At 28.3% G+C, this 25,124-nt stretch overlaps 1 protein-coding gene across 1 annotated transcript in view; it reads left to right on the plus strand.

Moving 5' to 3' along the window:
• Positions 1 to 25,124, plus strand: part of LOC111622096 — a 67,480-nt gene that overhangs the window by 17,613 nt on the left and 24,743 nt on the right. The window contains exon 5 of the mRNA XM_023364414.1: positions 24,718 to 24,771. Within this exon, the coding sequence (XP_023220182.1) occupies positions 24,718 to 24,771 (54 nt within the window). The remainder of the gene's footprint in view (positions 1 to 24,717; positions 24,772 to 25,124) is intronic.

The raw sequence follows: 25,124 nt of genomic DNA on the forward strand, positions 1-25,124 counted from the left end.
AATGAGGGACGATTTGTCAAAAACATTTTAAACTTATAGAAGAGTTTTTAATTTAAAAAGTTTAAAAAAGAATAAACAATGATTGTAAATAGTTAAATGTATACTAATAAAGAACAACATTGGAAAATGAGTAATTTAATAGTTAAATAATTTTTACATTTTTTATAGAAATTTCTGTTATCGTAAAATAGTAAAAAACTTAATTTTGTTCTATTTATTTTATATAAATAAAAAAAAAAGAACAAAATATAGTTGAGTACTTTTTATTTAAATTATTTTAGATATTGTAATTAGTGAGATGTATAAACTACATCCATAAATTCCAGCAAACTTTGTTTATCACAAACATTTTCAACCTTATTGGAAAGTCTTTTCAGACTTTTTCAGATACTATAATCATCTAGAGAATGCAGATAAAAGAAACAATGTATACAAATTAGAAATATAGAATACTACAAAAACTTAAAACAAAATATTTAAAGTATGAATGTTTGAAAAAAAGCATTACAGAGACTTAGAAAAATTGACTCATACAAAATATAAATATAACATATGATGGTATAAATAAAACCAAATGGGAAGGTTTTAGTTTCATTTTGGTTGTTTTTATGGTGATTATTGTTGTTTAGATTTTACATGTAATCCACTTCTTACATTAATAAGTGAGGATTTTTTTAACAGATATGCTGTTCAAAACATGAAAAGTGTATGTTACCAAAGAAATTAGTAAAATCTTTCTTCTGGACTAGAATTATGTTAATTAATAGCACTCTTGAAATCTTTTGAATATAACAAAGAACATAAATATGAAGCAATTCATCTTTGTTATAACAAGTTTAAGAATAAATTTGTAATAATTATTAATTACACTTGTTACAAAGGTTTTTCTGTTATAGAAAGATATAACATTTATTCCTTATCTCTTTGTAGAAACAATCATGGTATTATAATATTTGAAAAATTTTAGGCTATAAATTTTTTATTATATTCCAAATCTTAGGAAAAAATTCAGAAACAGAAAAAGTTTTATATTTGCTAAAATATGTAAACAAATTGAAAAGTAACGTGATACCATTGCATGTGCCTGTATACTCATCAAATGAGGAAATAATTGAAATTTTGGTTGAGTGAATTTTCATAATTTACTTATCACAGATGGTTAAATTTCAATCACCTGTGATAAGCAAAAATAGTTATAACTTTTTATTGTTCTTTATAATAAAAAAAAATACTTTAATAATTGAACAATCTTTTAGAAGTTATAAGAGAATTTTTAAATTTCCTTAATATAAATATTTATTCAATATAATTGGTTCTACACAATATAAAAACGGAAACAAAATTTGAAAATAAATTATAATTTGAATTATGTATGAAAAATAAGAATTCTGATTAAATTTGACCTTGATTCTTTTAAAAATAGGAAAATTCCTGTATGTGATGTTACTAAGTCAACAATAATATGAAAGAATATTGTATTAATTGTGAAATTTATTTATTTAGATTTAAAAAAATTGCAAGAAAAAGTGTTTCAGATGAGGAATATTTCTTTCATGTTGTTTCTTACATTGCATGTTCTTATTTATTTATTTACATATGATATTTATTCACAACATATTAATATAATTTATTATAATTAACTTTCAGGTTAAACATAATTAATTTTGATTTTATTAATAATTTTAATTTAATCAAGTTAAAATTTATCAGATTGAAAAATCTGACTAATTAATGTTTATCTAAAGTTAAGATACAATTTGTTGTCTTTTGAAACATGACTGACTAAGATAATAGAAGACAATCTTTTGCTTTAGTGTATTGTTTTGAAGGATTGAAATAAATATTTATCAAAAAAAGATGTGGAAAATGTTACTTGTTATAAAATGTTTCACATCTTTTAATTATTATATTTTCTCTTATCAACATAACTACCAATTTGGCTATTAATGAGGAAATGTACATTTTTGAGTTTAATTAAAAGAATAAAGAAGTTCTAATCTGGTCACCTTTTGATTGTAGTGTGATAAGTCTTCATTAATAACTAAACTAGTAGCTGTATTCATAAAGAGAGAATGTGAGAAATTTTTATATAATTTATATTAATATGCTTGTTTCTTTTAAAAAGAAGCATACTTTAAGAAAAAGAGAAGATTTTTCTAAATTTTATTTTGATTTATATTGAATATGAGAATTCTCATGTACTATTATATCCAAACAAAAACATCTGAGATGTAAAAAAAATTTCACTGAGTAAAAATTTATGACAATTTACACAACTGTCAAAATTTTTCTTAGCAGTTTTTCTTCGATAAAGATAAGCTTGGCACTTAAAGGCAAAATGTAAGATAAATACAGGTAAAAATCTTGTGGGTACCACTTTCAAGTGTCAAGCTTATCTTTGCCAAAGAAAAACTGCTAATAAAAATTTTGACCATTATCTAAATTGACATAAATTTTTATTTGGCAAAATTTTTTTTTTATATCTCAGATGTTTTCGTTTAATAATTGTATTATTATGTCATGACACAAGATTGGTACTCAATGACTGCCAACTGAACACACTGCCGCTTGATACTTTTGATATACCATTTAGAAAAATCATTATAAAAAGTTTTAATTTGCATAAATTTGAGTTTTTGTAATTCTGAGTAACATTTTGAATAAAATTTATTTGTTTCCATGCAATTTTATCCTTATAAGCATAAAATTAAGTTGTAAAACTGAATTATCTCTATGGGAAACCCCTGTGAACTTTGACTTATCAACCAGGAAGTTTTGTGAGCACCTCACTGATAATGAGAAAGGCTTAAGTATAAAATTTGAGCTTTCTAGACCCAGTAGTTTTTTTCTCTATGAATGTCTGCAGTGCCAGATGAAGAAGAAAATACAGCTTTTTTTTTTTTTTTTGCTTGGTTTTTGCACTTTTCAATCACTTATATTTCAGCAACTGCTTTTAGAAAATCTTGAAATTTTGCACATTCAAAATAAAATTGTTTTCTTAGGTAATGAGATATTCAGAATTACTTCAGGTGTTTGGGAGGTGGAGAAATTGACCCCTGAAAATCGGCAACTCTGATTCCTGTATATATAGTCAGTCAGCAACTTTTTTACTTGGCACGGAGTCACTGCCATGACTCCTGATAGTGTATCTGAAAAGTTACTATTTAGTGAGAAATTTGTAATGGCATTAAAGTTATATATATACACAATATTGCATAGGACACACGTAAGTTGTATATTCCATGCTTCCACTTTGTGATAGATAGCATTACTGCTTGCTAACAGATGTTCTGGTTTTTGGACAACAGTTTTTGGAAGATTTCTTTGCTGATCACATAATCTCCCATGGAACCTGGCCTGTTAGGTCTCTGAACCTCTATCCTGGAGTTTTAGGCTTCTGGAGGATATTTCCAGCATTTGCTGTAGGAGAAATTTCAGTGTTGTTCATAAAACTTCACTTTTATTAAAACTTAAACCTTTCCACTGCACAGTAACTTTTTGGATATCCTATATAATTGTAATTGTTCAGATGATTACGCAGTAAGTTATCAGCCTTTCACTTGAGAGATCCAGCTTTGAATTCAGTCTCAATTGCAAAGTTATGGATAGCATGGCTTGGAATGTTGTTGTTCTGTTTCTTACTGGCCCTGTTTGGCCAGGAGGATTTGACTTCTTGATTTATTAAAAGTGAGGATGGGCAAAATTATAACCAGCCATATTATGTTAACCAGTTGATGCTACACACTTAACAAATAAATGTTTTACATTATTGCACAGAGATCTTAAGTTATGGATTTTTTAACTAAATGAAAAAATGCAATATTATATTGAAACATTTAAATGAGACAGTTGTATTATGAAAAAAAATTAACTGTATACAAAATTTGTTTATTATATCATCTATATTCTTTGTTGGAAGTATTTTAATTACATATTTTTTGACATATAAGATGCATTCCCATTTCAGTATAGAATATTTAGGAAAAAGTTTAGTGTATTTAATTTAAACCACCCTGTACCTTTGGCACACAACTCCAAATTCTGAAGAATGTCATATGGGCAGGGCATAGAACACCAGGAACACTCACCAAAACTCTCTCTCTAGGACCTGCTGAAATTATGCACATGCACTACACAATGTTGTGCTGTTTCTGTCTATCCATATATACCTGTTTTGCTTCTTCCATATTCATGACCCTTTTCACACACTCTCGGTGCCTTCTTTCACTCAAAATCTGTTTCTCTATCAGACACTGTTTCATTTGCTCAGCTCATTTTTTCCACGGTCTTTCATGCCCTCTCTTTCCTTCCATATTCCCCACATACAACTTCTTACACACCTCATATTTTGACATACTCTCTCTTTGTGGCCAACCAGACACTCTCTCTGTGGCACTCACTCAGTCACATTCTCTTTTGCACTGCACCAACACTTTCTCATTACTCACCAGATTTCGCCTTGTCACACCACACACACCTCAGATATCTCATCTCAGTTGCAATCACTCAGCTCTTATGTTTTGTTCCCACACCCATGTCTCACAACCATATAACAGAGTTGGGAGGACCACACTTTTGTACACAGCCATTCTCGCCTTCTTCAGAATATTTTTATGAACCAATCTCCCTGTTCACCCAACCTCTTCCATACAAACATTCATTCATCATCCAATTTCCCTATCTATTCTGCCATTCCTTTCAAAGGTGCTCCCAAAATGAACAAACTCCCTAACCTACTCCATCATCACATCATTCAGCTGTATCTTGCATTCACTCATTTACTGATCTTTTTCAAACCCTAAAAAATTAAAAAAACTTTTGTTTTCTCACTGTTTATTCTCAATGCCATTTTTTCATAACTCTTATTCAACTTCAACATAAGATACTGCAGTTCACTTTGGCTTTTCAGCGAAAGTGAACTGCTACATATAATAATCAATTGAACATCTCACCACCCACTTTCATACTCATTTGCTCTTCTTTCAACTGCCTTACACATTTGTGCAAGTACAAGTTGAGTAACTGGGCAGACATCACGCAACTGTGACTCACACCCATAGTCACATTGAATCACTCTGTCATTTCATCAGCTACTCTAACAAATGCTCTGTTGTTCTCATACAATGCTTTTATCATCTCAAGCAACTTCATACTCACTCCATACTCATAGAGAATATCCCAAAAGTATTCTATTTTCACTTGGCCTTATGCTTTCTCCAAATTTACAAACATTTCAAAAACACTCTTGTTCACACCCAAGTATTTCTCAACAATTAATTAATTAAACAATACAAAAGTAGGTTAAATGCTTTTCTCAGAACACAGTTAAAGCAATAAACACATATGTTGTCCCAGTACTCACATATTCTTTTGGAGTTATACATTGGACTCATACAGATCTTGAGCAACTCTAAAGGAAAACAGAACAATACTTACTAAGCATAAACATCATCATCCTAAATCAGCCATAGAAAGATGAACCCTTCCATGTAAAGATGATGGATGTGTTAAATTAAATTAATTAAAATATTTATAACCGTGAGGCAGATAATAGTAAGGGCTTATCACACCAATGATAATGGGCACAAATGCTCAAGAACCAAAGTAAAAACATTTAATAAAACAAAAAGGAGGTGTACAATAAAATTATTACATAAGTATAGAAACTGAAAAATCCAAAATGCATTTCGGACTATTTCCAATAGAAAAATAGTCCCTCATCAATTGGTATTAACAAGAGGTTTTAGTATACTTAAAAAATTATACAAGGTGAAAAAATAAATTTAAAACTTAAAACTATGCCTAAAGCTATACAATATAAAGATGAAAACATCGCCATGACTGTATGAGCAGTAAGCATTATCAATGTAGACAGGAGTAATATTTCTTCATAACGTTGCATGGTAATGTGACGAACAGGGTGCAAAAACAGTAGGACAACAGAGTTGCAGGTTCAGACATTTCTACAAGATGCAGTGAGCAGTTACAAAGGAGGTGTGTTACCTTACACATCTGGAGCACAAGTGGTGACAACATATGATGCAGCCAGATGTCATTGTTAATTTTATCAATTTTATCCTTTATCTATTTTTGTATCAGCACCCAGTTCGTTACATTACTATGCAACGTTATGAAGAAATGTTACTCCTGTCTACATTGATAATGCTTACTGCTCATACAGTCATGGCGATGTTTTCATCTTTATATTGTATAGCTTTAGGCATAGTTTTAAGTTTTAAATTTATTTTTTTCACCTTGTATAATTTTTTTAAGTATACTAAAACCTCTTGTTAATACCAACTGATGAGGGACTATTTTTCTATTGGAAATAGTCCGAAATGCATTTTGGATTTTTCAGTTTCTATACTTATGTAATAATCTTATTGTACACCTCCTTTTTGTTTTATTAAATGTTTTTACTTTGGTTCTTGAGCATTTGTGCCCATTATCATTGGTGTGATAAGCCCTTACTATTATCTGCCTCACTGTTATAGATATTTTAATTAATTTGATTATACTTAGGGCTAAAAGCAATTTCTGTAATAATAATGGTGGATGTAGCCTGATTGACATAGTAAACCTTCACTACAAACGAATAAAGACACTGTTTTTCTACAAAAAACAAGAAACATCAGTTACATAAAGCAGTAACTCTAGCAGACTTAAATAACACACCATTAAACTTACATCCACATCATATGGACATTACACAATATGTAAAAAGCATAGACACCATTAAGCGATCATGGGCTCAAAAGGCCCTCCATGGCATCCCTATAACCTGACTCAGAATTTTGTTGACAAAACTGTATCAAACAGCTGGTTAGATCAGGGATGCCTCTTTGAGGAGACAGAAGGGTTCACAGGATCAGGTCATAAATACTAAAAACTACAGAAAGAACATGCTCAAAGATACAACATTCACAAATGACACATGCAGAAAATATCACATCATGCCAGTTATACAGCACATCACTTCTGGTTGCAAGCTCTTGGCACAGACAGATTATTTACACAGACTTAATCAAGTAGCAAATATAATACACCAAGAGCTTGCAAAGAAACACAACTTGGTAGACATTCACGAGCCATACTACAAGTATATTCCACAGACAGTATTGGAAAACAACACGCACAAAATGTACTACGACAGAGCCATAATCACAGATAAAACAATTTATCACAACAGACCAGACATCACACTCATTGACAAACACAATAAAATCACATATATTATAGATATAGCCATTTCAAACACTCACAATGTACAAAACACATGCATTGAAAAAATTAGCAAGTACACACAACTCATCCAGGAAATAGGCATCTGTGGAAGATGGATAGGGTGCTTATTGTAGCTGTCATTCTCTCCTCTGCAGGTGTCATAACACACACACTACACAAAAGTCTGGGAACATTATAGTTGAATAGAAATACATACATCACACTACAGAAGGCCACTATATTGGATACATGCCATATTGTTAGGAAATTCCTGAATACACACTGAGACAATTATTTAATTTTTGTCTTGTTTTGGTTGCTATGCCTTGACTCTGGTCCAGCATAGTACACAGCAACTGGTGTCAACCAAGTATAACAGGCTGCATCCAGACAGTTGTGTGTGATTGGTGGAAAGTTGGAATGCCGTCTGTTAATCTTCAGAAATTTCACACTGACTGGGCCTTCTCTGTTTTTCTTTCTCTTTCTTTCTGCTCTGTGGACATTGAGGGCCTTGTTAACAAGCCCATTACAGGTATGCCAGGTGATGAGGGATGGGGTCTGACATATCTGGACAGATCACCCCTGGAAAATCTTGAAGTTTTTCAACTCATCTGGATTCAATTTTGGGTCCCTCAGAGCAGTAGGCCTGCCACCTTAACTTTTCATCCATCTGGCTACTGATTGTTGCTCCTCCACCTATCTAACCCTAATCCCCACCTAATAAATAATGAATTTATTTCTCCTCATTTAGTATCATGCTTTGCCTGTAAAAGAACAAACAAAGATTAACTTGACTTCTGTGGTTCCAAACTTATGAGACATCATATAATGTATATAGATATTGTTTTTGTTATTTAAAAAAGAATAAAATAATCTCAAAATAGAATTCATTCCTTATCTATAATGGTTAATAAATTTAATTCACAATAAAATATAATAATCTGTATAATGGTTTAGCAATCAATAACATTTAATAAAGTTATTTTGAAATCTTTATGTAGTTTGAAACTTCATAGAACATAGACAAATTAGAGTATTGTCTAATGATACTCCAATTTGTTTATTCTAATGTTTGTACTTTACTGGTTTTATCAGCACAATGTCACTGAGTGTTAGTGTCATAGAGTGGAGTTAGTCAAAGAAGAAAAAAACGACATTTCTGAAAATTATACAAAGAAAACTGGGATGGAACATATATCTCATACTCTTGCAGTGAGATGGAGCTCAAATTTTCATAATTTAAACAGCAGAATGAGGTAGAAGATTAGGAATTTATTATCTTAGATGATCATAACATGTCATAGTTTGATCTTAGATCTTACAATTGAATTTGAATCTTCAAACTCTGAATAGCTATTTTCTAGAGCGATCATTTATGAACATGTCCATATTAGATCAATAAATATTAAACAGATCATTATTTGTTAAATTAAACAATTGTATCAAAGTTGTCATGTTATTGTTTGATTTAGCATGAATCTTCTGTTATAAGAATGATTTGATATTAAAAAATCTTCATACTAAATGATGTAATGATATATAATGTCTTGGTGATGATTTTTATTTTGGATTTCGTTTTCTTGTATACAGCTATATGTCTCAATACATTCATATAGATTCCATAATCGATTTCTTTTAAATCCATACAGAAGAAATCTTAAAATCCACAGATTACAAAATATTTCACTTGATGAGAGCTTGATGATGACATTGATAATCCCATAATCAAATCTGATTAATGTAGAATTTTATATATATTAATACTGTAGATGCAGTAATGGAAATGAAATATCAAGTTCAATATATTACTGTTGAAGTTATTCATTTAAGCAGTTGAAACATTTAATTCTTGCGTTTATACTGTTGCTTCACATTGCGTAACGAATCTGCTGAGTATATAAAATTCATAGACTAAATCACCAGTTTATGTAGGTCTAAAACAATTTCCGGTTTCTTTGGGTCATATCCTCTTTCCCTCCCTTTGATATTCGTCCCGTTTGTGTTACTCTAAATTTTAACAAATCGGTCAGGGTTATTAATCTTTTCCTACTGGACAAGAAATTACTAACATGATTTCCTAATGTTAATGATAACTATGACTTATGTCTACATCCGTATTTTTTCTTATATATTTTTCATTTCTTGCGAATTAACTGTTTCCTTAGAAATTTATTATTGTATTTGTATCAAAATGTTGTGAGTGTCATTAAGTTAGAGACAAAACTTTGCGTGGTCCCAAATTGTGGAACATTTTATGAAAAATTAAGATTTTCTTACTAATTAAGAATAACCGAAATAATTTTTATGTGGTGAATCTCTGAAATTCTTAACGAACAAGTAACACCCAAAATACAAACAGAAGCGTGTAAATCACAAGTCCACCCCCCCAAAAAAAGAAAAAAGGGAGTAACTACAAGTGCATATAAATTCTGCAACTTATATAGTGATTATTTTATATCTGAGCTATCGTTTATTATAATTTACTTCTCAATTTTCGAATTTTTATCTATAAAATCGTTTTTACCATTCGATATGCACTATCGAATCAACAATGAGATGAAATCTTAAGTGATTAAAATAATTTCACAAATTTTAAAAGTCAATAAACTATTCGACCTCAATAAGAAAATTATTCTGTCCTCACTGTGTAGTTTAGAACGATAAACAGATTGCATATTACAGTCGACCCCCCATAACACTGTTGATTATTCCGTTTTATATGAATTCCATGTTGTACGAGTCACTTAGATTTTACAAATACGTGTGCCGGGCTGTAAACGGTTCACGTATTTGTAAAATCTATGTGACTCGTACAACATGGAATTCATATAAAATGGAATAATCAACAGTGTTATAGGGGGGTCGACTGTATATACAGTATATAATGGTTTTCCGGTGTTTTTAAATCTATCGTAATATCAAGGTTATTCAATAGTATAATAAATACAGTAATGTTTATATAACTTTGAAAGTAGTAAATTATCGTCTTCAAATTCATACTCGAATTTTTAAAATTTTAACTCATATCTTGAGTGGATATCTTCAGGAACTTTTGGCTCACCAATGGACTTGCGGATAAAAGGAGTGAGCCAGTAGTAGAAGGTTGTGCCAGCCCGTTGGTCAAGCATCTAAAATTTTCCGGGTTTTATTCGTGTATAAAACCTAAATAGGGCCAAGTTTCCCACAGAAAGTCCCCCCGGAAGGCTTCCTCTCTCTTGGTAGATCCTCCAAGTGCGATGTTGCTCTATTCTATCAACCATTCAACCAACCTTTAGAAAATTTTCACTTTATTTTCATTTAATCTTTAATGTATATTCCTATTTAAAAATTGAAAGCAGATTCTAGAATTTCAACTATAATAAAATAGTCTTGTATTACATTGAAATACACAATAAAATTTTTACTGTTTCGTAAATCATGTTGTACAGACATTTGACAATTTTGAATTTTTCTCTCTACGGTATGACTACTATTTGACCAAATGTCGTGAAGTTTCTTGAAAAATATGTTTATAAAGTTTAAATGTATTATTATACAGTAATTAGATCATATAGCACGAAATTGAAGTATACAAAATGACAGAGAAAACAATTATCTGTAAAACTTAAATTTTTCCCAATAGTAAACTTATACGAGAGCTATTCATAAATATACGAATGATTCCGTAGCATTGTAATATAAATCCATAACTATGCACAAACTTGTTCTTGCGTGTTTTATGTGTCTACAAAAGAATGTTTTTCCTTTGGGTTAATGACACTATACGCAAACGCCCAAATGAATTGTACTATTTGTATCCTGCTGCAGGAAAGTTTAGTCTTATTTCGTAACAGCAACGAAGTAAACTGTAAGAATAATGTTGAATGAAGCTCTGTTTCAGAACTTAGAATATTTATTCAATATACGTATACAGTATATATATATATATTCTAAGCGTTGACGTAATATATCACGTCATTCGTAATGGCATTTATTATATATTCCTTATTCTTTCCTTATAATAAAAATAAAATTAGTGAAAGGAACTACTTAGATATTTAATCGTAAATTTTGAAATTTTGTAGAAAAAACTTAATATTCTCTAAGATAGTACTTTGTAAATTTAAAAATATAATTTAGTTTAATAGTTTTAATATGACGAATGGATACAGATGCGGAAATGGCACTTGTCTGCTACTCTGAAGATATGAATTCGATTCTGGATCGGACCATAAATATATTGTTTTTATCCCTTAACAGTAAGACACTGTAGGCTGGACCAAACCTATAATGGGCCTACAAATAAAAGCTGTCTTAATGTATGCAGCCCTCCAGTATTAGAGTGGATAAAACCACTGAACACTGATCGCGGATTCTCTTGACCCCGGTACTTTGAGGGTTTTCTTCATGTATCTAACACGAAAATAATGGCCGGTTTCACCATAGAAAGTCTTCCCACGAGGCATCATCTTATTAAAATAAAACATAATTCTTATCACAAGTTTTGATGTTTAGGCTATATTAAAAAAATAAAATTTTTAATAATTTACTATAATGTAATTCTAGAATTAAAAACTTGTTTTTATTAAGTATTTAATAATTATTTTGTTACATAATGTATTTTCCGTTACACTATGAAATATTCTAAAGTGAAGTGTAGACAAACAATAAGATAATGAAATGAACACGGAATTAGTTGTCGTTGATAATACCTGAATGATGATTGAATGTGTCCTGTAATACCGATTTCAATCTGTCAAGTATAACAAGTTAAACGAGATCACTTGCTAATTTCCTAGCAGAAAAATTATATTTAAAAAATTGTTTTCTATAAAACGAACAGAAAAGGAAGCCATAGTTATGTCGAGTAGAAAGATTCTTTGGTAGGGTGAAGAGAGTTTTCTCTACAACAGTCTATTGTTATACTAATGAATTGTCGTAATTATAAAAGTAATAAAAGGACAAATGATGTCAGTAAATATAATCCAAAAGGTGGGCATGCCTTTCTTTAGTCTTACACGCACTGTACTAATTAGTATCAGCATCAATGGAAAGTATATTGTTGGCATACCATTTTGTACAGTAAACAAGATTTTAATCTGATTTTAAGTATAAGATTTTCTTTTTAACTTGTATCTTCAGCTTTATTAAAAAGTCTACTTCTATATCCAGTTTTTTTTTTATCATCTGGAAATTAAGGATAGCCGGATCCATACGGGGCATTTGTTACAGGTGACGGATCAGATAATTGTTTTTTTATTGTTGCCTAATTTAAAATAATTTGTTAATTATCCGAGCATCAGCAATCTTTATATATATATATATATATAAACCATTATATTTCCTTATTCTCGAATATTTAATTAAAATCATATCCAAAACTTTGATTAATATCATCGCCATTTGCTTCATTTAATAAGTAGGACTTGTATTGCCCGAAGTATTTAATACTGTACTTCATTCGTACTCATGTGACTAAGGCAACAAAAATTTAAAGTTCTAAAAACTCCAAACGATGCGAGAAACAGGTTTTTTTTTAGGGGGTGGAAAAAAATAACACGAAGGTTAACATTACACAGATGGTTTCTCCGTAAACTCATTACGAGACACAGGGTCCTAGTTAAAAGTGTGCTGTGTGACGTTTACCACTTACGAGTGTGTAGAAATTCGTAAGAATACGTACGGATTTGTTGTTTTGCTTACGAGATTTGACTAAGGAATGTTTACCCTTTGCGGTTAATGACACGATACGTAAACGCCCAACGACTGCAGCGCTTTATGTTAGTACAGTGTTGCCGAGAAAGGTGTAGCACAGTTGGCATTTGTTAACAGTAACATGCAAGAATACGTCGAATGGCGGTCTGTTCGGCGTTACTTCAAAAGGTAGGATATCCATTTTTTTTTTTTTTAATAAAGGTTATCGATTTATTTTATTGGTTGTAAGGTTTCTTTATATAAATTATCGAGTGTCTTCAATGAAAATTCACGATATCGATGTATTTTAAGTGTGTTCGTACGAGCTGGCGTGATTTCTTTGAATAAACTCTCTCGACTGCAGTTTGTAACGCGATATTTTCTTACTTTTTAAAATAATTAATGATTTAAATAGTGACTATTTATTTAATATAATTATGGATTTTTTTTTTTTAAATTGGGTCAGTGTTTTATCCCTTACGAGTAAAATGTCAGTTTTGGCGTGGGATATTAAGGAATTCTATGTAAATTATGTAATAGTCCTGTATATTTTTTTGATACGATTTAAATCGAAACGTATTTTTTAATATGTTTTACCTATTCAAATCTCATTTTTGTCTGTGTTTCTCAATGTTTTTGTTTAAATACAGTTGAATTATACCTTCGAGTATAAATACAGAATAAATTGTGTGTTCATTTTTTTTTCTTTTGTGAGAAACTCGTTAGATTCGGCGAACAATAATTTAAATTAATACTGAGAATTCGTTAATTTTACATAATGTCTTTTTTTTTAATATTGAAAAGTGTCTTTAAGGTCTTTGTTTACAGTCGAATCTTTTCTTTCTCGGTCAGTTTTTTTTTTTTTGAGGAAATTAAAGCCAAAACATTTAAAAATTCCAATTTTCTCGATTATTTTTAGCATTGGATAGTTTAAATAATTAAAAAAAAATGTGCTAAATTTATTACTTTTTTACATTAAATCAGTTCAAGCAAAGATTATTCACAGTATTCCTGTGAGAATTTTGAACAATAGTACATTCCAGTCTTGCTAAATTTTATATGAAATTCTAATAGAGAAAGTTAATATTAATTAAACCATTATTTATTTATTAAATTGTTTTTTAAAACTTTTGTTTAAAGTAGAACAAATCGTGTCGAATATAATTCTTAATAGGTAGACATTTCTAAATCTTATCTATTGTTGTCATTCAATCGAGCGAGAAAAATCACGTGAACTAAATTCGATTTGTTACAATTGAATTGCTGGAACTTAACTGACCTAATATTTATGGTTTCTATATTATACGATTATAGGAGTCATATCGATATTTTTATTTTTTAAAAAAAGATAGAAAAGTAATTTTTTTTAATGTTTGATAACATTAGTGTCATTTCCTCCCTCCACCTCAAATTGTCAAAAAAAAATTAATGACCTTTTTTTTCAATTAAAACAATATATTAAGCGAAAGATGAATATGTTCTTGTAATTTTTATATAGTATTTGCATAAATAAAAACAGCGATTTAAGATTTTTAAGTAATAATTCGCTTAAATTTTTTTTATATTTGTAATTTTAATTGCATTTTTATGTTGATAAGTCATAAGTTTTTTTGCTTGTCAGTATGAATTTTGTTATTAATTGTATGAAACATGATTTAAAAAAAAAAAACTTGATTTTTGGAGTTGTATTTTTAGGGGAAATTCCCTAAAATCTTAAGTTCGTTCGAGAAAATGAGTCGAATTTCTTTTTTCCTCCCTTTTTATCATTAAACTTGTTTGAGTAATGAATCTACAAAAAATTTATCATGGATTTCCTTTGAGTCATTCTAGCACTTTTAAGTGTGTATATATGTATATACAGGTAATATAATAATGTTTATTGTATAGTAGAACTATGTAAAAACACAATGAAAATTATTAAAACTATTTTTAAAGGCTTAAAAACAACGAAAATTATCTAATAAAAATGAGTAAATCGTCAATATTTCTGACGATTTTTATGCTGCAGAATATCCTCGCATCCTCGGATATTATCGAAATTTCGGTAGATCATATTAAATTACCGATAGTATATATTACTATAAAAGTTAATATATATATATAAAGATTTGTATCCACATAAAAACTTCGTTGGTTTTTAAGTTTTGGGCGTCGTCATAAGAAGAGAAGCTGGCATCTTTCCATTAAAAAGATAAATAGCCTTCAATAAGAATAGCTCAGTTAGATGTCAAGTTGCTAGACATTTCCTCGAAACCGGTTTATTTAAAAAGTGAAAACATTTTACATCCTCTGCAACTGTACTAAAGAATTTTACTTAATTTAATTTTTAATATAAAATTTTAAATGACGTCGAGGTGCAATGACTCCAAATCTGTTAAATAATAATAATAATACCACTGTTAAGTTATCGTGAATAGAAAAAGAAAATTTAAAAAAAAGCTGAACAGATGTAGAAGAGAATGCATTCATTCTCAGTTCATAAAGGATCATATTCGGGGGGAGGATTTGTAGTATATAAGTTACACCACGTGATTATCGTAGCGTTTAATAACCTTACTCTGTACTTAAAAAAATACAGTATAGTCTAGAAAATAATGAATTTCTGGAATAGAAAATTAAGTTTTTCTTCTATTTAAGGATTATATAAACACTTAAGTCGAGTTTTAAATTAGTTTGTTGTGGCTGAACTTTATTCGGATATAAAATAAAAACATTCTTAAACATATGGCGTCTGAAATATTGTTGGCTTCTTACTTCATCCGGATGTGACGTGTAAAACGTGTTTTTGAATTTTTTTTAAACGTTTTATTTACTTTTTACATTTAAAATTATATTGTTTTTAGCAATTAAACGTTTTCTATTTGAAATTTATTGTAATTATCTTTGTTGCAAATCTTCCATATTTGTTTAAATATCATAATACGTATTGTCACCTGTGTATACAATATACTATGAATTCAGGTGTATTTTGAGCTGAAATATAATGGAAAGAAGAGAATTTTAGTATAAATTTAGAAATGTTTTCATAGAATTTGTTATTTAATATTAGTTTTGTTAGAATGTTTATGGTTTTCAGCAACGATACTGATAAGTTTCTTTGTAGTTTTAATTAAATATTCATTGGATAACGAATTAGTGGAGTATTAATTAATATTCATAAAATCACTATTTTTTTTCGTTTTATGCTTCAACAATGTTCTACGAAAGGGAAAATGAAGTACAAGGACAGAACTAGTTTCGAATGAATTGTATAATGCTTGATCTTATCATCGTATACCTGTTTCAGTAAGGTAAACTTCGTACATTGTTGTACTGAATTACCTGTTCTCGAATTAATGAATTGAACAATGGACAGAGAGCGGATGTGGAGAAATATTTTCGAATTTAAATTGTGTATATACTACATTGTCCTATTGCGAGCGGTTATGCGAAATGGTCAACAAACTGCGGGGGATAATGTTAACAAGAAAAACTCATTTTTAAGACGATGTCCAGATTTATTCGACTTTATATATATATACTGTATATATTGTATTTCTTTAAAGTGCGGGATACTCGAACTTTGACAATAACCAGATTGTTTTTGGTACTTGAAAATCTATTTACAGTTAGATTAAGAAGTGCGACGTTGTGGAAAGTTTGAATTGTTTTGTAGATTTGTTTAAAAAAAATTTTTTTTGTTATAAATTCTTTATCCGAGTTAGTTTTTTGTACAAATAAACCCTCTTTTTTAAGTATATAAATTATTATATACAGAATGATTTTGCTTAGATAAAAAATTAAATGCCAGTTAATGAGGAATTAAGGCGTCAAATTGAGTAATGGAGAAAATGTCAGCTTTTGACTCATGGATTTCATTTAGACATGAAATATAGTAGTTAAATGAATAAAACTAATAAATATATAATCTGTTGTGCATATTATGCATATTTATATTAATTAGTTGCTTAAAAAGTGAGACATTAAGTAATAGATAAACTAGAATCATGTCTAGAGAAATATGATCTGGTTACTCGATAATTACCAAAACTATATCAAAGACAGATAAATAAAAGTTAATAATTTTATAGACATTTTTAATAATTCAGGAAATATGAGTAATTTCCTCAACCGTTGTTCACCATCTGTCACATCTCATTACAGTTGAATTTTCGGTTTTATATCATTATCATCGCTCGTAAAATGTAGTTAGTTTGACTGTCTTTTATGTTTCATTTAGCCTACAAAATGCTTACAAAATGGAATAATTGCTATAAGATATTTTCTAATAAGTCTAATAAATTAAAAAGCCTTGAACATTTTAAATTGTTAGATTGTCTCAAACTTTTTTTGAATCGTTACGTGATTTTAATATTACACAGGACGATGTTTAATTAACATATTATCGTAATTTTTATCTTAAACTGTTGTTTTCTTCCGCCTGTATCGAAGTTTGTATAAGGATCGTTTCCGGTTTGACTATTCCATTTTTTTTTCCTGTATCCTTCAATGCAACATAGAAGCCTTTCTTGTGGGTTGTATTTCGATACGAATGCCGAAGGACAGTGTGTATTCACAACTGTTTGCACTCGATGATATTGTGGTTCATTCTCTTAATTGGACAAATTTCAATGTTTTTATTATAAAAGAAAAAAAAGCTTGTTAGTTTCGAAAATTGTTGAAGCACTTCATGATATGTAAACAGACATGTTTTCTTTTGAGGATTCGAGGTAATTGCTTACTATAGAAAATCGACAGAAGTCGTTTAAATTCTATAATTACCTTCTGTTTAATTGCGTAGTGTCATTTATTAAGGATTACGTTTCTAATTTCGGTGTATGGTCTTAATTTTTCGGTTAAGTTTCAGATTAGAATCGTACTTTGAATCAATATGTTAGCAATTAAGATATATTTAGCTCGTAAGATGCTCTACAAAACTATTGATTTTTAATGTACAGTCAGCCAAATTTATATTATTCTTTCATTAATCGTGATTAAATGTACGATTTTATAAAATTGTTAAGTTTTAAATTCGAGTAGTTATCGATTAAACGATGATTAATGTTTACAAGATTAAGTTATTTGTTAATTCATCTATGGATCAATAAAAGAATCCAGTTATATGGAACATGCCGTTCTACAACGTTATTATAGAATATAGGTAGGAAATAAATTGTTATAAAGTACTTTTTGCTTTCTATAGATATTACAGATGATTCGATGTTTCTATTAATCTATTTTTAATAAAATCTAGAACATTCACATCGATATTACAAGAGTTTAAAATGATTATCGTTATTTGTTTTTGCGCGTACTTTCGCAATTTTTAATTGAAATCTTATTTGTTTCTGACATGGATCATTTAGTAGGTGTGTAAAACATTATTTTATAGCTTTCACAAAGTTATCTAAAGATAGAATAACCATTAAGTTTTAAATAATATGACCTAATTCGAACTTAGTCGCGAATCCCCCCAGGTATTGCAGCAAAAGTTTCAACTTCTTTTTTTATTATTTTTGCTTCAAAAATTCTTGCATATAACAAAGATGTCGACGTAATTTTGTTTAAAGAATAATATGCTCACCTCAGAAGAACGTACAATTTAACCACACTTTTGTATTTATGCTTTTATGCCTTCTATTGCACTCAGTACAATGAATGTGCCTTATATATATATATATATATATGGTTGTTTACAATTATATTGTAAAATTATTGAGAAAAATTGAATTTTATAGGTCATAGCTTTTTAACGAAATTTTTAAAAATGAATTACATAGTAAGTCTGAATTTGACATAATATAAAAATAGAATATAGTTATGTTGTTTTACTTCTAGTTGTTCACTTCTGCAATTTTCATCACAAGTTTTTTTGTTTTAGAAGATGAAATCTTCATCTCTTCTTTTCATATTTATTTAGTTTTTAATGAATAATCTACAAGAAATTTCCTTAAAGCTGTTTTCTCTACTTGCTTTCAATTCTAATAAATTCATATCCTGCTTCTTGTCTTAATTAATGATAATTCAATCAACATTCTTTTTATTTATATATTTTGCTGAAGTTAGAACTTTTGTTTTGAATCATATGTATAAATATATAATGAAATTCAAAATAATTAATATATATTGGTGCTTTGCTTTGATAGTGGCATATCTTGTAAAATTGACATTTTTTAAAGGAAACTGAAGAGGGGCCAGTGTTGTTGGAATAACATGATTGAGTTGATGATGATATATCTGTTCTCTGGTGAGAATCTAACAGATGTATGCCATTTTAAATGATAAACTAAGGAGTTTGTTAGAACAATGATGAAGCTGTCCTTTGTCTTTAATTAAAACTTTATTCTAATCTAAGACTATATATACACTTCTTCACTCGTCGATAACTTGGCACACAACTGAACAACAGTTTCTTCCCACCTCTAGCTGTCTTATGCAGGATGTTGCCAGTTCATAAAGAGTTTGCAATATTCACTCTTGCTTTAGTTTAGTATTTTCCAACAGTTTGTTTATGCAAAAAAAAAAAAAAAGAAATTCAGTTTAGTTGTGCCACTATCAGAAGCAAAGCAGTGTTGTAGATTAAGTGCAAAAAACTTAGATGCAACAGTTTTCCTTAGGAATAGAACTAAAAAGATAGAAATGAGATGCAATCTTTTTACTATATTAAGGATTAGAATATTAGGAACTGAAAAAATAAATGATTCTATTAAATAATTAGTAAAAAGATTAATTAATATAGTAAATATTTATATATATAATAAAATATTTTTAATATATTACATTATCTCATTTCTATTTGTTCAGTTCTATTCCTTTGGCAAACTTTTTCATCTAAGTTTTTTTTTTTTCACTCAATTCATAAAACACTTTTTTAATGGAGTTTTACTATTTCTCTCTATATATTTCATTTCCTTTTCTAATTTTATCCAAGTTGAATAATCACAATTCCAGTTATTAAGCAGCAGAATATTACAGATTAACAAATCTTAAGCATAAGCTTAAAAGTCTAATTCTATAAATGAAGAATTGAAAAAAGAAAAAAGCATTCACAGTTTAGAACTTTACCTTAAGTCACCGAAATTCATTTAGAGTTTGTTTGATCAATTCCTCCTTTGGCTCTGTTTCTTTAAATAATTCTTTGTTCAAAGACTATACTAATGCATTTTAGACATTTTTATTTATATTTTTATCAAAAAGAATTTTATACTATAAAGTATAAAATTCTATTTTATACTTTATAGTATAAAATTCTATTTTATACTTTATAGAATTTATATTTTGTCACATTCAGGCGATAACTTTTTAGACTATAATTACATGTTTATTATTATTTGCTTGCTCTGACACTATTAAATTGTTATTTGTACTTTTAAAATAAAAATTTGTTGCATTAAAATGATAACTTTATTTACAGCTTGAGTGTTTTAAAAATCTTCCTGAATCATCTATGGAAATAGTTGTTGTTGTTACTGTGTCGTTAAAGTAATGATATCTTTAGCAATCACTATACAGTACTATAAGGAAATTTCTCAAATAATAATCGTCTCTTATAATTCTAGACTAATAAATTTTCCTTGTTGAGAATTGGAATATTGCACTCAAAATTAATTTTTTGTATATGTTACACTTAGTATCATAAGCTTCATCCATCTTAACATTGTCATTGTTATTTTCTGCATCATTATCCTGTTACTAGTATTATCAGTATTATGATTAACTAGTATATAAAATCAGTAAAATTATTTGTGAACAAATACTAAATTATTTTGCTTTATTAAAATTTTGAGTGAATCTGTAAATTACTTGATATTTCTCCAGTTTCATTCTCCTGAACACTGAATATAGAGAATAATTTGAACTTCATAAATATTATAGAAAATTTTCACTATTGTTTTAAGTATTGCCAGTGATTTTTGTGAAGTGACTACATTACAAATATTGAAATAGATGTGTGTTTATTACATCTTGTATATTTAATTATATTAAATACATTAAAATAAATAACCTTGTAGTTTGTTGAAACAGGATATGTCCATACAGATTTTCCCTAACTAGAAGGTTAATTGGGATAATTTTAATAACAAGGAAATGTTTCTAGCTTAAGGAAAAATCACACTGAAATAGATTTTCAATGCTGAAATGTGCATTTTAAGTTATGCAATCATTCATTTGGATTTCTCTCTCAAAAATACTCATATTCTGTTTAATTAATAAATTTGTTTATTTTAACTGGATTACAGGTATGACAGTTGGTGCTTTTATTGTAATCTCGTTCAGTTTTGTAGTATCTTCTAATGATAAAAAAAAATAATAATGTTAATCTTAATAATGTAATTAATCTTAATTAATTACATTATTAATTAATAATGTGTTAATCTTAATCTTAAAAAAATAATAATGTTAATAAATTTGTCATTTTGATTTTAACCTTCATAAATATACAAATATCAGAACAACTTTATTTACTTGAAAGTTCATTATGATGCTTTATTAATTGGATAAATATTGATTTTGAAACCATACAGTATAGTTTCAAAAACAATCAACTCCAGTTTTTCTGGGTCTTGGACATAGTAGGCTGTGAATGAGGCTGATTTTGAAACTAACCTCTAATTTTCTATCACCTTTTTTTTTTTTTTTATACCTTCTTTCTCTTATGGCTATTTTAGAAATTTATAGCAATCATCATTGAGAAGCACTAGATAACTTTTTTTATTTTTTAAGATGGACTTAGCTAGTTTTGAAACTATACACCTTATTTCTTCAAATGATAATATATAAGAAGTTTCAATATTTATTTATAAATATTAATATTAAACTTACTATGCTTATATGAAATGAAAATAAATTTTTCTTCTTGCGTGTGAAATTAAATATGTTTAAAAATTAGAAAATAAACAAGTTTATTTGTAATAAAAATATTACTTAATTTCATAATAATAATGACACTGTTTATATATTAACAAAATATTCTTTCACAATCATGATACTCATCATTAAAATTCTTGTTTCATAGCAATGTGTAAGATAATTGGTGAGAAATATGCTATATTCTATTAAGTTCTTAAATTTCTAAAAATAAATCAACATTATTAATTATTAAACTAATTGAATATTCTTATGTAAATATAATCAGAGATAATCTAAATACATTAATGATATAATTTAAAAAAAGAAGCTGCATAAATCATGTTACAATTTCTAATGTTGTAAACAGAAATTAAAAATTAACATTATACTTTGTTATTAATTTAAAGGTATTTGTAAAATGTGTACAAAACAAGTAGAGATTCTTTTTCCTATAATAATAATAATAATAATAATAATAATGAAGAAAAACATTTCTTCATTAATTAATCTATATATACAGTATAAGATTGCTTGTCCTGACTGACTGAATGACTCACTGATTCGTCATCGCCCAGAGCAAACCGCTGAACCTAAAGAGGTGAAATTTGGTACACAGTTAGGGTATGTCATGAGAATGCACACTAAGAAGGGATTTTTCGAAATTCCTCCGTGGGGGGAGAGGGAGAGCATTAAGGCTTAACCGGAAAAACAGCTTCTACTGTACTATTTTGGATGCAAATTTTTGTTTTTATCTGCATTTTAGTAGGGTATGCAATTTTTTGTTATGTTTAGTCTTCATTAAGTACTTAAGTTTATTAAACTAATAACATTTCAGACATTGTTATAAATATTTTTATATATTTCGATTTTTTAACCAAATGTTCGAACCTTTTAAAATTCGAATTTGTTATTGCATATTGGTTCGATTATAGAACGATTGTAAACGTTCCAGAAAATTGATAAAATTGAAAATAGTTTGTTTGATTCTCAGCAATTCTCATCTTTTTCGGTGGTAGGTGTTATATAACAATTACTTTGGTTGTTGAAATACTGAATATAAATGGGGTTTGCTTGCAAAACATCTGCGGGCAAAATCGCAGGTAACAGCTAGTATACAAATATTTGTATATTAATGAAGAAATGTTTGTAAAAAGTGTAACTTTTCAACAAATTATATTAAAAAAGTATATAAATGTTTTTAAAGAATTAAATAAAATTTGAAGAAAGTTTTGAATTATTATAATTAAAAATTTTATTGTTTTTATGTTAATAGATACAAAATGCAAGATTTCATTCATGACCAAATTTTATTTTGAAAGTACTTTTTTTTAATATTCTTTTAAACTTAGGGCATAAAAATTCTTAGTGCCCATATCATTGATTTCTCTGGACCTGCAATGGAATAATTGAATAGTTGTGAAAGATGAGGCCCTTTATGGACCTCATCTTTCACAACTATTGGACTAGAATTACCTATGAAAATTTCTAAAGGTTCAATACAAGCCTAAACCTGGGGCCCTCTGAGTAGTTAAGGAGATAAAGATTTATACTTGTCATCTGTCCATCTAATTATTCAAATACTAATCTCCTTTGGCCTACTTCTGGCTTAATTGTCTTACAGGAGAGGATGCCTTTATCCTAAGTTACCTTATAAAAGTTCATATAAAAATGTGCATATTTTATATTTTAGATATGAAAATTATTTGTTGTAAATGAATTTTTAAAAATTAAAATGTAAATTTTGACATTTTTCTAATATTTATATTCTAANAGGTGAAATTTGGTACACAGTTAGGGTATGTCATGAGAATGCACACTAAGAAGGGATTTTTCGAAATTCCTCCGTGGGGGGAGAGGGAGAGCATTAAGGCTTAACCGGAAAAACAGCTTCTACTGTACTATTTTGGATGCAAATTTTTGTTTTTATCTGCATTTTAGTAGGGTATGCAATTTTTTGTTATGTTTAGTCTTCATTAAGTACTTAAGTTTATTAAACTAATAACATTTCAGACATTGTTATAAATATTTTTATATATTTCGATTTTTTAACCAAATGTTCGAACCTTTTAAAATTCGAATTTGTTATTGCATATTGGTTCGATTATAGAACGATTGTAAACGTTCCAGAAAATTGATAAAATTGAAAATAGTTTGTTTGATTCTCAGCAATTCTCATCTTTTTCGGTGGTAGGTGTTATATAACAATTACTTTGGTTGTTGAAATACTGAATATAAATGGGGTTTGCTTGCAAAACATCTGCGGGCAAAATCGCAGGTAACAGCTAGTATACAAATATTTGTATATTAATGAAGAAATGTTTGTAAAAAGTGTAACTTTTCAACAAATTATATTAAAAAAGTATATAAATGTTTTTAAAGAATTAAATAAAATTTGAAGAAAGTTTTGAATTATTATAATTAAAAATTTTATTGTTTTTATGTTAATAGATACAAAATGCAAGATTTCATTCATGACCAAATTTTATTTTAAAAGTACTTTTTTTTAATATTCTTTTAAACTTAGGGCATAAAAATTCTTAGTGCCCATATCATTGATTTCTCTGGACCTGCAATGGAATAATTGAATAGTTGTGAAAGATGAGGCCCTTTATGGACCTCATCTTTCACAACTATTGGACTAGAATTACCTATGAAAATTTCTAAAGGTTCAATACAAGCCTAAACCTGGGGCCCTCTGAGTAGTTAAGGAGATAAAGATTTATACTTGTCATCTGTCCATCTAATTATTCAAATACTAATCTCCTTTGGCCTACTTCTGGCTTAATTGTCTTACAGGAGAGGATGCCTTTATCCTAAGTTACCTTATAAAAGTTCATATAAAAATGTGCATATTTTATATTTTAGATATGAAAATTATTTGTTGTAAATGAATTTTTAAAAATTAAAATGTAAATTTTGACATTTTTCTAATATTTATATTAAAACAAAAATTTATCTTTTCTTAAATATGATTTTTTAAATTTTTAATAGACAATTGGCAAAATGTGTCAACGAATGCAAATCTCAAGCTACTCAAGCGAAGAAGTAAGTACGAATAGCTTATTTTATTTTCATGAATTTTATCTCTGTAAAGATACACTAATCTAATGATTTTAAGAAATTTTTAAATATTTAAATTGAAATTATGTAATTTTTTTTATATCTATATATATAACCCATTCAACGGGTGTCCGTCTGTCCCGTAACTGTTTGATAACGGACACTAGAGGCGCCCCTATCGTGTGTCATATTTCAAACATTCAAATTAACAATTTTAATTATTATTTAAATTAACAATATAAATTATTATTATTCATTTGGCCAATAAATTATTATTTGCTCAATATAACAATATAAATAATTCAGTATATTTGTAATAGGAATTTATTATTTCAGGG

Source organism: Centruroides sculpturatus, unplaced genomic scaffold (genome assembly GCF_000671375.1).
Source record: "Centruroides sculpturatus isolate CEXI.00-Female unplaced genomic scaffold, Cexi_2.0 scaffold11, whole genome shotgun sequence".
In the NCBI taxonomy this organism is placed as follows: Eukaryota; Metazoa; Arthropoda; class Arachnida; order Scorpiones; family Buthidae; genus Centruroides; species Centruroides sculpturatus.